Below are 15,713 nucleotides of genomic sequence, written 5' to 3'. Positions count from 1 at the left end.
CTCACTGGTTTTAGCCATCATGAGATGGGGCACCTTGGTAATGAGACACTTTTTTATGGACCATCAGTTGAACCAGCCAATATTATTTCCAATATAATTTTTCAATAAGTAGCAGGATTGCTTTCTAATTACTGGTAGATTTCAGCTGGTGTCATGACCTTTCCATTACTTTCTGCACCACTTTTTCTTCATGTGTTCAATAATTTTTCCCTGTGCCATTTCTCATTATTACAGATAACTTAATTTATGGACATCTATGATTTGATTTCTTTGCCTGTGTGGATTGGATGGGTTGTTACTGACATCTGGTGAGAATTTCATGTCAATAGCATCTCAAGGAATACATTTACTTAGAAAATGAGTGACGTGTACAATACTTATTTCACCCGCTGTATGTCATTTGTATTCTTAATGATTTATTATGGCTTTCTTAATGTGTCCGTAAAAAAAAGTTGGGTGTCTGTGATTTTTTGAGACGCCGTTGAGAAAAAATAAAAAATAAAGTTGACAACCCTGCTTTGTGGGCATTTTGATTAATTAAGTACTTGTCCTATGTTGATCCCTTTTTGCAGATCTGTCCATTCAGTATATGAGGCTCCGTGAAAAGGAGCACATTGAAGCCACCTGCTATTGATGCATCTTTTTTTGCATCTGCAAAAGTGAACATGGTTGTCTGACTGTGCCCTTAGCCTAAAAGACTAGAATGGAGTCAAGACTGCTAACCATCAGCAGACGTCATCCAAATAGCTTTTTAATGTTTTCTGATAATGGTGTCTTCAGTATTATAATAGGGTCAGAATTGTTTTTCTCAGTTATTTTCAGATCATTGTGATATTGAGGTTCTTCTTAACAATAACAAACAGCATACATTTTTCTTATTTTAACATAATCACAAGTAGCTATCAATTTTACATACCATTGCCTTGTTATGATGCCACATGTGGTCAAAACCACGTACACATCTGGTATGATTTTGCTGGTAACATCTTTTCAGATGCATGCTTTTGCTTGTGATACCACAGTCTTATCAGGACACTGCATTACAAACATAATTTTGCATGTCAATCTCAGTATCAGGCTAAAGAAGCACTCACATCAAAGTTGTTATCCTCTTAATATATTGCAGTCATCATATTCTAAGGCACTGTGTACTTACAATTGCTCATTCTGCCTTTCTACCCAGTTAACTCTTTGCTCTATGTAGAAACAGGAATTCTCGTGTCCCTGCATTTATCATTCCACTCTTGAACTCCTGACTCAGTTGCTATGCTCCTCCCTCACTAATTTAATTAAACTGTACTAATACTAACAGCCATGCTCTTGTGAGGATACCAAAACATGGTTTAAACTTGCGAAAATGCCAAAAACAAACGGGTTTCAAATCCTGCTGTACCTGCATTTTTTCACTAAAAAGGCTACAAAAACTGATAGCAAAATTTTTGCTGTTTTTTTGCACTTACTCATTGCTTTCTATGGGTGAAAAAATGGTGCAAAAACACAATGTATTGACATGCTGCAGTTTTCAAAAATGCAGCAGTTTTCCAATTCAGTTAGGAAAAAACAAACATGTGCATGAGATTTCTGAAATTGCATAGCTTTTGCTGGTACTGTAAAAATCAGCTTTTGTTTTGCATTAAAACGCAGTAAAAAAAAACAAAAATGCAACGTGTGACCATAGCCAAAAAGCTGCAGATTTTTTTTTTTTTCAGATAAGTCGGCAGTTAAAAATAGTAATAATCATTGCTTTTGCTCAGTTTCTTGAAGACGCTAGCTAGACAGTAGTTACATGCATGAATTCCTGTTTCACAGAATTTACTGCAGTAAGTTGGAAGCAGCTGTAAGGCTGCATTCCCACAATGGGCTTTTGGCGAGTTTTTGATGTTTCAGATTTTTTGCACCTATTTGCTAAATTAGGTTACTTGGATTTTTTCATTGGGTTTTTGAGTGCGTTTTTTTCATGCTTTGTATTGTCGTGTTTTTGACTCTTGTTGGTGTGTCATGTTTTAAATTAAGCTGCTTTGTTTTTGGTATATGGCATTGACAAAACTTTATTGATACAGTCATGTGCAGATTACATTCGTTTGTAATGCTTTTCCGCACTAAAAGCGGATATGTGATTTTTACCTGCTCATTTGCCACATCTAATGCAATTTGATGGGGAAAATCTGCAAATAAAACTCAGTGTACTCGCAAGAGAAATTGACATGTTGCGGAAATCAAACACTGCAGGTCAATTTACACAGCATAAAAAAGCACAGTAAGAATGAGATTTCTAGAAATCCCATCCAGTTTACTGGAAGTGTAATGCATTGTATTTTTTGCACGTTGAAAATACACAGCATCAAAAACTCATCATGAGAAATTAACTTAAAATAACCTTTACCTTCATCTGCTTGACATTTTTCTGTACTAGTGGGTAGGTATACAATCTATGACACCTTTGCTGACGCCAGGAGATGGAAGTAATGCAGTTCACGTGAAACAATTAGTACATTTTCCATTAAGCACTTTTTATTTCAGATTTGTTGGTTTATTGCTTCTCAGTGTTGATGATTTCTTTCACCATTAGGTATCAATCACTGAGAACTCTCAAATAGTAATATTTTACCATTAGGTGTCAGCATTGCCTACAAATGCTTGCAGCTAAGTCAGTCAACCCTTGGCGTGATGTAAATGAGCTACATAGCCAATGTGACATTTATTAAATGTGGCTATGTGGCTTTATGTCACTTTTCTCTAAGACCTAATGCACATGGCCATATTAATAGTGCTCTCATAGAAAACCATTTGCCTCTGCTGTACCTCTGTATGCCTTTTTCTGTCATCTGACAGGAAATAATTGGGGAATGCTTTATCGGATGTTGCATGGAAACATTGCTTCTAGGGGAGAAAATCTCGGCACACACAGTATATACAATACCCCAAAGAGCCTGCTCTTACTGTTACATTTCTGATGTGACAACTGCATCGGAGTTTCGTGATTGTTGTCTAGTCAGCTCTGTTTCCCTAGCCTGATTATAACTCAGTTGCCAAATTCCTTTGACAAGGGCCCATTCACAACAATGAAACAGAGGAAGTAAAAAATGGTTGTGCTTTTTTTTTTTTAATGAGAGGGAAAACTTTTAACCTCTTCTCGCCCCTTCAATGTATATAGAATGGTCACTGTGTCGTAACAATGTTAAAGGGAACCTGTCCTAAAAAGGAACTTCAAGCAGTAATGGACTTGACGGCCAGATGGGGGGAGGCTCCGATGTTGATTATGGGAGATGTTAACAACACCATGAATGATTACTGGGATAAAGTACGTCCGGCAGGTATGGAAGCTGGACGGGAAGGAATGACTGCATTTGGCACCTACGTGGGGGAGCTGGGGCTGGTGGATCTGTGGAGAGTACGAAATGAGGGTAAGAGGACCTTCTCGTGTCATTCGGCTACACACGGAACACTGTCAAGGATAGACCTGGCTTTTGGGGATACTGCTATGGATGGGATGGTTGGGGAGGTGGAATACCTACAGAGGACTCTATCGGATCATAGTCCTATGGTTGTCACGCTTCTAGTGGGATCTGCTCAGGGTCAGAGGGGAGGTTGGCGTCTTCACCCGACGTGGCTTAAAGTGGTGGATATGGGTGGCATAACCAAAGAACTAGAGCACTTCTTCCAAGTGAATGAAGGGAGTGCTGAGGCCACAGTGGTGTGGGAGGCTATGAAGGCATTTACGAGGGGACTCTTTATAAGTGAGATCTCACGGTGTAAGACCAAAACTAAATTGGCAGATCAACAAATAAAGGATGACTTGACAAGGGCAGAGGCAGACATGATTTTGGCGCCAACGAGTGTAGCTCACAATAAACTAAAATTGGCACAGGAGGCAGTTAATAAACTGCACATGATGCAAGCTGAGAGGAAAAGGGCATTTCAGCAAGCCCAATTCTTTGAGGAAGGAGAGAGAGTGGGTCGCTTGTTGGCGGTGATATCTGCGGCACAGAGGGAGTCTTCCAGGGTGTACAGGTTGAGAGACCAAACGGGGACGACTCTGACAGACACAAAGGACATATTGGAGGTCTTCAAGGAATATTACATGGCACTGTACAATTCAAGAGTACGGGACACGGAGGGGGCCGTAGAGGAATTTTTGGAAGGCATCTCACTGTCTAAATTGTCTGAGGAAGATAGGATGAGGTTTTATGAACCTGTGAGTGTGGAGGAGGTGGAATGTGCAATTCTGTCTATGCCCAATAACAAATCACCGGGTGCTGATGGTCTACCTGGGGAGGTGTACAGGGAGCTGGTGGAACTGCTAGCTCCAAAATTGAAATCTGTGTTTGATGAGGGTTTGGTGAAGGGGGCGTTACCGAGATCAATGGAGGAAGCGGTGATAGTGGTTCTGCCAAAGGAGGGGAAAGACCCCATGGATGCGGAGTCGTATAGGCCCATATCGTTGTTGACAACGGATGTCAAAATACTCGCTAAGATCCTGGCCACCCGGCTCACCGGGGTTGCGCATACTGTTATTCACGAGGACCAGTCGGGCTTTATGCCCAACCGCTCCACGGCTGTTAACTTGAGAAGATTATTTCTTAATATGCAGCTGCCTGCTGATAATGGTGGCGGGAGAATAGTGATGTCATTGGACGCTAGAAAAGCATTTGATAGCATGGAATGGAAATATTTATGGAAAATCATGGAAATAATGCGATTTGGCCCCGCATTCATGGCCTGGGTGAAGTTATTGTACTCATCCCCAAGGGCGGTAGTTAAGGTGAATGGTGAACGCTCCGGGATGTTTGACTTACATAGGGGCACAAGGCAGGGGTGCCCGCTGTCCCCGCTATTGTTTGCGGTGGCAGTGGAGCCCCTGGCGGCCAAAATAAGAGCTGAGAGAGGAGTGGTCGGATTTAAATTTGGGAGGCTGGAAGAAAAAATATCACTGTATGCTGATGACATCCTGTTATTTCTGGAAAATGCAGGAGAGACATTGGGGTGCACGATGGATGTAATTAAACACTTTGGGAGCATTTCGGGACTGGAGATAAACTGGCACAAGTCTTATGTCATGGCTGTAGATAGACGAATAAAAGCGGAGGAGATAGATGAGAGGGGGAAGCAGCTCCAGCTGGTTTCACAATTTAAATACCTTGGGATATGGGTGGCGCTTCCATTGACACGATTCACGGATCTGAATTTAGTTCCTCTGCTAGAGAAATTTAAAAAGAAAATAGGCGCATGGTGCCAATTGGCTTTGACGGTGACGGGTAGAACTAACCTGATTAAGATGGTCCTTATGCCACAACTAATGTACGTTTTGCACAACTCACCGATATGGCTACCAAAAAAACGGTTTCAGGGTATTGATTCTATCTTCAGATCCTTGATATGGGGCAAGAGGCAGGCAAGGATTAAATTGGGAACGCTGCAAAATGGGAAGGAGGAGGGAGGATTGGCTGCACCCAATCCCTGGGTCTATTTCTTGGCAGTACAGGGCCAGCATGTCAGGGGATGGAGAGAACCCGATTGTGGAGGGGCAGCTTGCCGGGTGCTGGTACATGTATCGGGGAGACGCCCACTGTTCCAGGCATTAGAGGATGGTACCTTTAAGAAATTGGGAGCAATATATCCTACCTTAGGCTTGACTCAGAAGGTATGGGACACTATTAAAAAGATCAGGGGGGTGGACGGGCTGACTAAGTACTCACCGGTGTTGGGCAATGAACATCTGCCGGAACTTAATAAGCTGTGTCAAATGGGCAATTGGAAGGCGCAAGGAGTGAGATATGTGTGCCAGCTGCAGAGTGGAACGGACCTGAAGACCTTTGAGAAATTGAGAGAAGAATTTGATTTGCCTTTGGTATGGGGATTTCAATGCTATAGGCTTCGACATGCTTGGAGGGCACAGTGTGGATTGGGAGCCATGACGGTTCAGGGTGACATTGTACTAGACTCTGTATGTATGAAGGGAGGGACGAGGGGAGTCATATCGAGCTTATATCATGACCTACTGCACTCCTATCTGGGGGGAAATCACTTCATTGCAAAGAGTAAATGGGAAAGGGAGGTGGGTACCCTCACAACAGAACAATGGGAGGCAATTCTAGAATATGTCCCGAAGATCTCTCTAAGCGAGCAGGCACGGATCTCCCAATTATACATAATACATAGGACATACAAAACACCGCTGCGCCTGTACAAGGCGGGCTTGAGGGGAGATTCCAGTTGCCCTAGATGTGGCACGGACCAGGCCGGACTGCTACACATGCTATGGTCATGCCCACGGCTAGTGGCTTATTGGTTGGTCGTTGTTAACAAAATTGAGAGGGCTTATACATGTACAATTGACAGAAACCCGGTGCTGTGTGTTTTGGGGGAGGTGGATGGAATACCTGTCTCAGAACATTACAAAGTGGCGATAGCGCGATTGCTATATGTGGCACGCAAACTAATAGCACGAAAATGGACAGATTCGGAACCCCCCACTAGGAGGGAATTTATTGCTCAGACACGTACGGTAATGCATTTAGAGGAAAGCATTTACAGGCGGAGGCATGGAGAGAGAACTTTTGGGAAAATATGGTCCGCATGGATGGCGGTAATATGATTGTCAATGTTCCCAGGTATGCCCGGCATAAGGAGTATTGGCGGGAGGGTGGAGGGGGGAGAGGGTTTTGACTGTATTACTACACGTTATGTGAATTGTTATATGTATATTGATAACTGTTTGCTGTAAATTTTTGAAACCTAAATAAAAATAATTGGTTTAAAAAAAAAAAAAAAGGGAACCTGTCACGTGAAAAAACTCTATTAACCTGCAGATATGGGGTTAATCTGCAGGTTAATAGCGTTTTGAACCTGCCCGGTGCCTGCACATAGCCAAACGCTGCTGTGAGGCTGTAACCGCCCCTCTGGTACTGACTGACAGGTGGCTTAGCATTAGGCTCGGCTGTCAGTCAGGGCCGGGAGCGCGGTTACAGCTGCCGCTCCCTATGCACAGAGCAGTGACTAAACCCACGCTGCCCCTGTGACTGAACGTGAAACACTGCCAGGAGGTATAGAGATAATTTCCTTCCCGCAGCATTCGTCTAAGTGTGGGCACCGGACAGGTTCAGAATGCTATTAACCTGCAGATTAACCCCATATCTGTAGGTTAATAGCGTTTTTTCACGGTTCCCTTTAATACAAGCTGTTCTATGACATTTTCCTGTATGTGCTTAAAGGGGTATTCCCATCTCCGAGACCCTATCCCAATATGTAGTAGCTGTAATAATAATAATATTAGCAAATACCTACAATTAGAAATGTAGTATAGTATTTTTGATTCGTTATGCCACTTACCTCATATGCAGGCAATACAGGACCTTAGGTATCCATGGTTACGACCACTAGCAGCTAGCTAACTGTCACTTTATCAGTGGACGAAACTATGGATACCTAAGGTCCTGCAATGCCTGCACATGGGGTAAGTGACATAGCGAATCAGAAGAACTATACTACATTTCTAATTGGAGAGATTTGCTAATATTATTATTATTATACCTACTACATATTGGAATAAGGATCTTGGAGATGGGAATACCCCTTTAAGTAGCATTTCTACTATTGACAGGTTTCCATATGTGTAATGCAATTTATAGTGCTGATAACCTTTTATGTAGCAGAATAAGAGGCTGATAAATTGTCCTTGAAGATGTAGAAGTCAGTTGGTGCTAGTTCACATTCACTTATATCAACAATCAGGAAGGGGTTCATACAAATGATTGTTCTTTTCCCCTTTTAGGCACACTTAGTTGAGTGTGTCATTTGATCACTGGGTCTTTTTTACTGAACAATGATTGGGTTGCCTCATGTAATGTCTCAGGCCCTTAAAGGGGTTCTACGGCCATAGGCTATTCAGCAGTCACTCTATGTGACTGCAGCCTTGTGAATCCCCACATTGCGTGCACAGCGTACTGTGAGGACTCTCTGGCAATGAGTGCATGACCCCAAGTATGTGATTTGCATACATGCAGTCACGTGCAAACTAGACATGTGCGGCCTCGCTCAATGGCCAGGCCAGACACGTCTAGTCAGAATGTGTCTGGAAGTATGCAAAGAATCCTCACAGCGTGCAGTGCATGCAATGTGAGGATTCACAAGTCTGCAGTTACATAGAATGACTGCAGACTTGTAGCCTAAGGTCAGAAAAACCTCTTTAAAACTGTGTGCCCATGATGCGTATTTCATGCGTTTTTGGTACTGAAATTTCCGCAGCGTAAACGCATGATAAATGCATGGTAAGCCTTCTGCCATGGTCCCCTATGCAATTCCGCACTTTCAATGCCCATGCTGCGGATTTTTCCTCAGCGTTTATGCTACTCTCAAAAATCCGCAGCATGTCCATAAATTATGCGGAAGCGCAGCGTTTTCGCCGCCATTGACTTGCATTAGAACACGCCAATGCCGCAAGACTGCATCTGTGCTTGCGTAATTGGCGCGTTCTAATGTGCGGATGGTACCCGAGTGTAGAGGAGAGGAGAGTCTCATCCACACCCAGGTACCATTAAAAAAGCTGTAAAAAAAGAATAAGATAAAAAAATACATGTATATTTACCTTCTGGTGGCCCGCGCTGCGCTCCTCCTTGCTTCCCGGCACTTTGCAGTGGATTGAAGGACCTGCTCTGACGTCAGAGTCATGTGACGGGTCACGCGATGCTGACGTCGGCAGGTCTTTCAATTCACCGCTGCTGGCAGTCGGGACCGAGCGAAACAAGCCAACGCGGGCCATCGGAGGGTAAGTATATATATTTATTTTTTTATTTTTAACCACTCTCTCGGTCACAGTATATAAATCCATGCCGTTTGCATGGTTTTATATAGTGTGACCTAGTTGTCACAAGCACTTTCCAAGTGATGCTAATCGCTTGGAAAGCGCTTGTCAATCCGCATGCGGAAATGTCAGTGAATAACGCTCCATTTCCGCATGTCCCTGGCAGGAAAACGCATGTACAATCCGCATGCGTTTTTTTCTGCCAGGGAGATGCAGAAACGCTCAGGAAAAAATCCTGAGCATTTCTGCATCGTGGGCACATAGCCTAACTGTTGGACCTCTTAGGATTCAATGTTCACAATGATTGCTCACCACAGTGAATGAACACACTGAATTGTACATGCGGATTGTACATTCGTTTTTCCTGCCAGGGACAAGCGGAAGTGAAGCGTTCTTCACATGTATTTCCGCATGCGGGTTGACAAGCGCTTTCCAAGCGATTTTAGCATCACTTGGAAAGTGCTTGACAACTTGGTCACACCATATAAATCCATGCAAACGGCATGGATTTATATAGTGTGACTGTAAAAAATGGTAAAAAATAAAAATAAATCTATACTTACCTTCTGATGGCCCCCGGAGTCTTTATTCGCTCCGTCCTGGCTTGCCGGCAGCTCGCGGTACACTGAAGGACCTGCCATCACATGACTAAATGATGTCAGCGCAGGTCTTTCAGTCCACCGCGATCTGCTAGCAAGCGAAGACAAGCGCAGCGGGGGCCATCAGAAGGTAAATATAATATTTATTTTTTATTTTATTCTTTTTTTTACAGGTTCTGTGGTACCCGGGTACGGAGGAGAGTCTCCTCTTCTCCAGACCTGGGTACCATCCGCACATTGAAACACATGGATTCTGCATGTACAGATGCAGTGATGCGGAATCCAAGCGATTCAATGCAAGTCAATGGTGGCGAAAAATAATTGGTAGTGCTGCGTTTTTTTCCGCAACGATAATCCGCAGCGGAAATTTCCGCAGCATGTGCACAGCACATGCGGATTATCATTGGGGAACATGGCAGGCCTTCTACCAAGTGTTTTTTAAGCGTTTCTGCAGCGGAATTGCCGCTGCGGAAACTCTTAAAAAACGCATCGTGGGCACACAGCCTTACAGTACAGACATAATAACAGCAATGGAACAAAGCAGAGAGAAAACTTCTGGATTCTGATATTGCAACTTGTTAGCAACTGCAGTAGTTGTACACAGTCAAGAACTTGTAAATGCTGCCGAGTAAAATCACTGCTGCTGCCGCGTGTACGCCTTATCCCCGCTGTATGATATGATTGACATCTCTGAGCACAAGATATTTCTTATCCTCGGGGACATCAGTTAAGTCATATGGGGTGGGAATAAGGTGTGGGCAGCTTAAATCAGCAGTGTCTAAGACTGTATGCAATTTATTAGGATACAGTAATAGTGGTCATTAATCATCATTTTCTTCAAAATCACACATTAAATTGGACTATTAAGGACACCATTTGGAGACTACAAAAACTGGGCGATTTTATGCATAGTAATATAGCAATTCCTTGGATAAATTAATATATATATTACCATTTATAACATTAAAAATCTTGTATTTTTAGTGTGAATGTTGTGGGCTCAGTATCCCCTTGTCAGCTAAGTTGTGATTTTAGCTCGTTCTATATTGTTATATGGGAAGTTTGTGCTTGGAGCGTTCACTATTTAAGAATGACAGTGAGGCTTTTAATGTTGCATAGGAAAGGCTTTGGCTGCAGCATCGCGTCCTTTCTCCAGTACAATTCCCTAGCTAAGCTGTCACAGTAATTGTAGAACAGGTTAAGTATTTGACTAACAAATGCAGAAGCTGAGAAGTTACTAAACGACAAGGTAATTATTCTGCAATTAACAATCAACTCCCTTTTTTTTGTTATTTCCAGGAACTCGAAAGGAAAAAAAGACTTGCAAGGTGGTTTTTACTGAGAAAGAATTAAGGAAACGACTAACTCCAAAGCAATATCATGTCACCCAGGAAAAGGGGACAGAAAGGTGAGATAGATCACATGAACTTATAGTATTCACTCAAATGTAAACATGATGGGGTAGAATTATCAATACTAATTCTTAGATCATGCAAACTTTATCACATTGGGGCATGCTGTTTGATTAATTTGGCACATCTGTAGACTGTTTAGTCTATGTTTTCACTTCCTATTAGTTGGCTTACTTTGTGCAAGAAATCTGAACCAAAATTTTGGAACATTTTTGGTGCACACTGTTGCATGTTAGGTGGGTGCTCCTTTTCAGCCAAGCCACATTCCTTTGTTGGACAAAGCACATAAAGTGCCCGAAAAGCATAAAATGGTACAAGTCATGAAAGACACTTTTTTGGTGAAAATTTTGCCAGAAAGTGGACCTTTTGCAGCCTGAGAAATATCCCCAAATGCTGAGGAAGTAAGATGAAAATTGCAGAGAATTTAATATTTTTTACAAAGGAAAGTGGCGGGACTATTTTATTCTATGAATTGTCTATTAAGCTAATTACAATTAATTATAAAAAAGTGTTTAATTTTTTCCTATTTTTTTTCCAGACATTCAGGCCACCTGCACACGTTGAGTATTTGGTGAGTTTTTTACCTCAGTATTTGTAAGCCAAAACCAGTAGTGGGTGATAAATACAGAAGTGGTGACGTGTTTCTATTATACTTTTCTTCTGACTGTTCCATGCCTGGTTTTGGCTTACATATACTGAGGTAAAATACCGACCAAATACTCAATGTTTGCACAAGGCCAAAAAGTGCTCACATATAAATGAGGGCTGTGCACAGTTATTATTCATTCACATCAGTTCGTTGGTTCCAATGAAACTTACAATCTGATTTCCCAAGCGCACACATACACTGGGTCCAGTTTGATAAGAAAGTTGTTCACCTTTAACCCCTTAACGACCGCCGTAATGCATTTTCACGGCGGCAGTTAAGGGTACTTATTCCTCAGCCCACCCGGTACCTGTACGGTCCCCAGATCTCCCCTTGATTGTCCCCCGGCTCCCCAGCATCTTCCTGTAAAAAAAAAAATGGCGCATGCGCAGTGCGCTCACCGAGATCTATCAAATTCTGTGTCGTACCTCTGGGTTCAAAATGTTCACTATACCCCTTGATAAAATCCTTGAGGGGTGTAGTTTCCAAAATGGGTCACTTATGGTTTTTTTTCACAGTTTAGGAGCATCAGGGGCTTCCCAAACGTGACATGGCGTCCACTAGTTATAATTATAATTATTCAAGCAAATTTTACATTCAATAAGTGAAATGGCGCTCCTCCCCTTCCGAGCCCTGCCGTGTGCCCAAATAGTGGTTTCCCCCCACATATGGGGTATCAGCTTACTCAGGAGAAATTGCACAACAAATTCTATGCTGCAAATGCTCCTGTTACCCTTATGAAAATGCAAAATTGGGGGCTGAAAAACATTTTTTTGTAGGAAAAATGTGAAAATTTTCTTTTTATGGCTCAATGTTATAAACTTATGTGAAGAACCTGGGGGTTCAAAGTGCTCACCACACATCTAGATAAGTTCCCTGAGGGATCTAGTTTCCAAAATGGTGTCACTTGTGGGGGGTTTCCACTGTTTAGGCACATTAGGGGCTCCCCAAACGCGACATGGCGTCCACTAATTATTCAAGCAAATTTTATATTCAAAAAGTCAAATGGCGCTCCCCTTCTGAACCCTGCAGTGCGCCCAAAACAGTGGTTTTCCCCCACATATGGGGTGTCGGCTTGCTCAGGAGAAATTGCACAACAAATTTTGTGGGCCATTTTCTCTTGTTACCCTTGAGAAAATTAAAAATTTGGGGCCTGAAGTAAAATTTGTGGGAAAAAAAGTTAAATGTTAATTTTTTCCTTCCACGTTGCTTCAGTTCGTGTGAAGCACGTGACGGGTTAATAAACTTCTTTAATGTGGTTTTGAGCAGCTTGATGGGTGAAGTTTTTAGAATGGTGTCACTTTTGGGTATATTCTGTCATGTAGACCCCTCAAAGTCCCTGCAATGATGTGGTCCCTAAAAAATGTTTTTTTAAATTTTGTTGGAAAAATGGGAAATCACTGGTCAACTTTTAACCCTTATAACTTCCTAACAAAAAAAAATTTGGGTTTTAAAATTGTGCTGATGTAAAGTAGAGATGTGGGAAATGTTATTCATTAACTATTTTGTGTGACATATCTCTCTGATTTAAGGGCATGAAAATTCAAAGTTTGAAAATTGCTAAATTTTAAGAATTTTCGTCAAATTTCCGTTGTTTTCACAAATAAACGCAAGTGATATCAAAGAAATTTTACCACAATAATGACGTACAATATGTCATGAGAAAACAGTCTCAGAATCAGGGGGATCCGTTGAAGCGTTCCAGAGTAATTACCTCATAAAGTGACAGTGGTCAGAATTGTAAAAATTGGCCCGGTCATTAAGTACATAATTGGCTCCGTCCTTAAGGGGTTAATAAATAAATAAATAACAATGACAGAATGTTTTAGTGTATGGGAGAAAGCTATAGATAACCATGAGGAAGCGCATAGAGAGAAAATACAGGCTCTATATAAGTATTGCATTTTGTAGGAATTAGTACCATGACTCCAGAAACTACAACTGAGATGCAGCAATAGCAATACTCAAGTATATATATTTTGCCCTTTATTTTAATAATAACTAACAGCACTTAATAGAATTTCAGTTTTTCAAAACTCGCAAAACATTCTATTAATTTGTTCCCCATGTTTCAAGACACCTGGGCCCCAATTCATCAAAGCTTTTATGCCAGAATTGTCATAAAAAGCTTTTGTTGTTTTCACTCCATTTTTGCCAAGTTCCAACAAAGTGGGCACAGCTCGGGCGTGACAACCTCCACTTGTCAGATTCATTACAAACGGCGGCATTTCTTATGTCACAAATCTTACTGCAGTCCTTCACTGGAGTAAAATTTGTGGCGAGGCGCATGGCTATGCACGCCACTTGTCAACTCTGAAGTCTCATAGAGTGACTGCTGACTTGTTGTTTTAGACCGGACAATCCCTTAAAGAGGCGTGTGCACCACTCCATCCCACCCCCTCATCAAGATAAGCGTGAGAAGTGCAAGTCTTGGTGAATGGGAACTCCAATTTGTAAAACTGTCTACATTTTCTGACATATCAGTAGGGCCAGCAAGAGGAATATTAAATTACCCACAGCATTGCAATCCATTGTCAAAAGTCAAACACTTAATTCCACCAAAAATATACAGTCTCCACCACAAATATATAGAGGTGGCATCATAATGCAGTGGTAATACTTCTCTGTAACAGTTCCTAAAGAGCAATTAAGGTATGTTCACACCATCTTTTTCCAACATTTTTTGCTCAGAGAATGCCACAAAAAAAGAATTCATTTCTATGCAAAAATAAAGATTTGTGGCCCCAATTTTGATGAATAGGGGCTAAAGTGCGTGGTTCACGGACACCTGAATTCGGTCTTAAAAGGAGTCTGTCAACCCAAACAGACCGTATAAAATAAGCCAATGGATTTATAGAGGGTATAGTCCTCTACTTAAATAGAAATGTTTAAAAAGGCGGCTCGGTGCACTATTCGTGTGTCTTAGACTTAGTACACCATTCTGGTACCCACTGGTTTGCATGCTCTGTTCTCTTTCACTGATGACTAACAGAGCTGGCTTGTCTCGAGCGAGCGATGTCTGCAGGGAAAACTCAGACAGCTGCTGAGGGATGTGGGACATGTAAAATCAATGGGATCAACAGTGCACTGAGCCTCTTGGCCACACCCTGGGTGCACTGAGCAGCTTACTTTCCATATGTGATTAAATTTCAGTTTCTGTAGAGAAGATGGAGATTGAGCAATTAGAACACTAAAGATCTGATTTTAGTACTGACTACATACTCTACGGGGCTATGTACTTACTTTATACAGTCAGGTTAGGCCAACAAACTCCCTTTAATGTATTGGACACACCGATAATGCAGTTTTTACAGCTACAAACTGGTTTGGGACAGGGGGTAGAGTGTAAGGAATTTACTGGTCTTTACCCTTAAAGCATCACAAGGATTTATAGACTTTGCTGCAGGAAAATCCCCATGAAGAGAGCTAGTCATCATTAAAGGAAAGGCCAGAATATGACAAGTCAACAGTTAAGATGATAGAATAGTCAGAACCAAGTGTTAGAAGTAGAAATGCAGGTACCAGGTGAACAATCCAAAGATCAAGTTTGAAGCACTATTTATGACCAAAACTGAGATTTGGAGCAGGTTGAATCAGGATTAAGATCAGACTCACAAGGAATAGCATTGGAAAACAATCAGTGAGTGAGGTGCACAGGCTGGAGTAACTTTAAAGAGAATGTCTGTTTGCCTCTAGCTCCTTCGTCCTCCTCTCTCCTCCCCTCTCCATAGAATCTCATAACTACCATCTCCTATCTCATTAATGTGAAAATCTGTCAAATCTGTCTTCACTGAAGACAGATTTTACTCATGAATTGAAAATGAATGATCAGTCCAGGAGGAGAAAGAAGCAGATTTCTGTAATAAGATATATTACAAAGTTGCTTACTTTCATATGTACTTTTGATTTATTAGATTAAACTTAAAACAACAGTTACTCTTTAAACAATCTGCCTGGCCTGATGTCATTCAAGAATACTGAATACTTTAGCAAATTGATACTGATCATTGTGCAGCATGGAAGAGTTGGGGTTGGATCCAGCAGGGCTGCTTCAGAGAGAAGAGGTTGTCGCTGAAGCAGGGTCATCTGTAGTTCTGAATAAAATCAGCCATATTGTCCACCATAAACTTCCATATTGTAACTGTCATAAATGTAACGATAAAATCCATAAAGCCATCTCTTAAGAAGGGACGTGTCACCCTCATATTGAACATATTGGATTAATTATACCTTGGGAAGTGTGGAAGTGTAGAAGA

The 15,713-nt window shown here is 41.7% G+C and overlaps 1 protein-coding gene across 3 annotated transcripts in view; it reads left to right on the top strand.

Annotated features, from left to right (window-relative positions):
* MSRB3 (methionine sulfoxide reductase B3) overlaps nt 1-15,713 on the top strand; it is a 238,147-nt gene that overhangs the window by 161,399 nt on the left and 61,035 nt on the right. For all 3 annotated transcript variants that reach the window (XM_073651711.1, XM_073651712.1, XM_073651713.1), the window contains one exon: nt 10,699-10,807. In XM_073651711.1, the coding sequence (XP_073507812.1) occupies nt 10,699-10,807 (109 nt within the window). The remainder of the gene's footprint in view (nt 1-10,698; nt 10,808-15,713) is intronic.

Source organism: Phyllobates terribilis, unplaced genomic scaffold (assembly GCF_046119375.1).
Source record: "Phyllobates terribilis strain yellow unplaced genomic scaffold, ASM4611937v1 Scaffold_11__3_contigs__length_659146591, whole genome shotgun sequence".
NCBI lineage: Eukaryota > Metazoa > Chordata > Amphibia > Anura > Dendrobatidae > Phyllobates > Phyllobates terribilis.
This window is presented reverse-complemented; position numbering and strand designations above follow the sequence as displayed.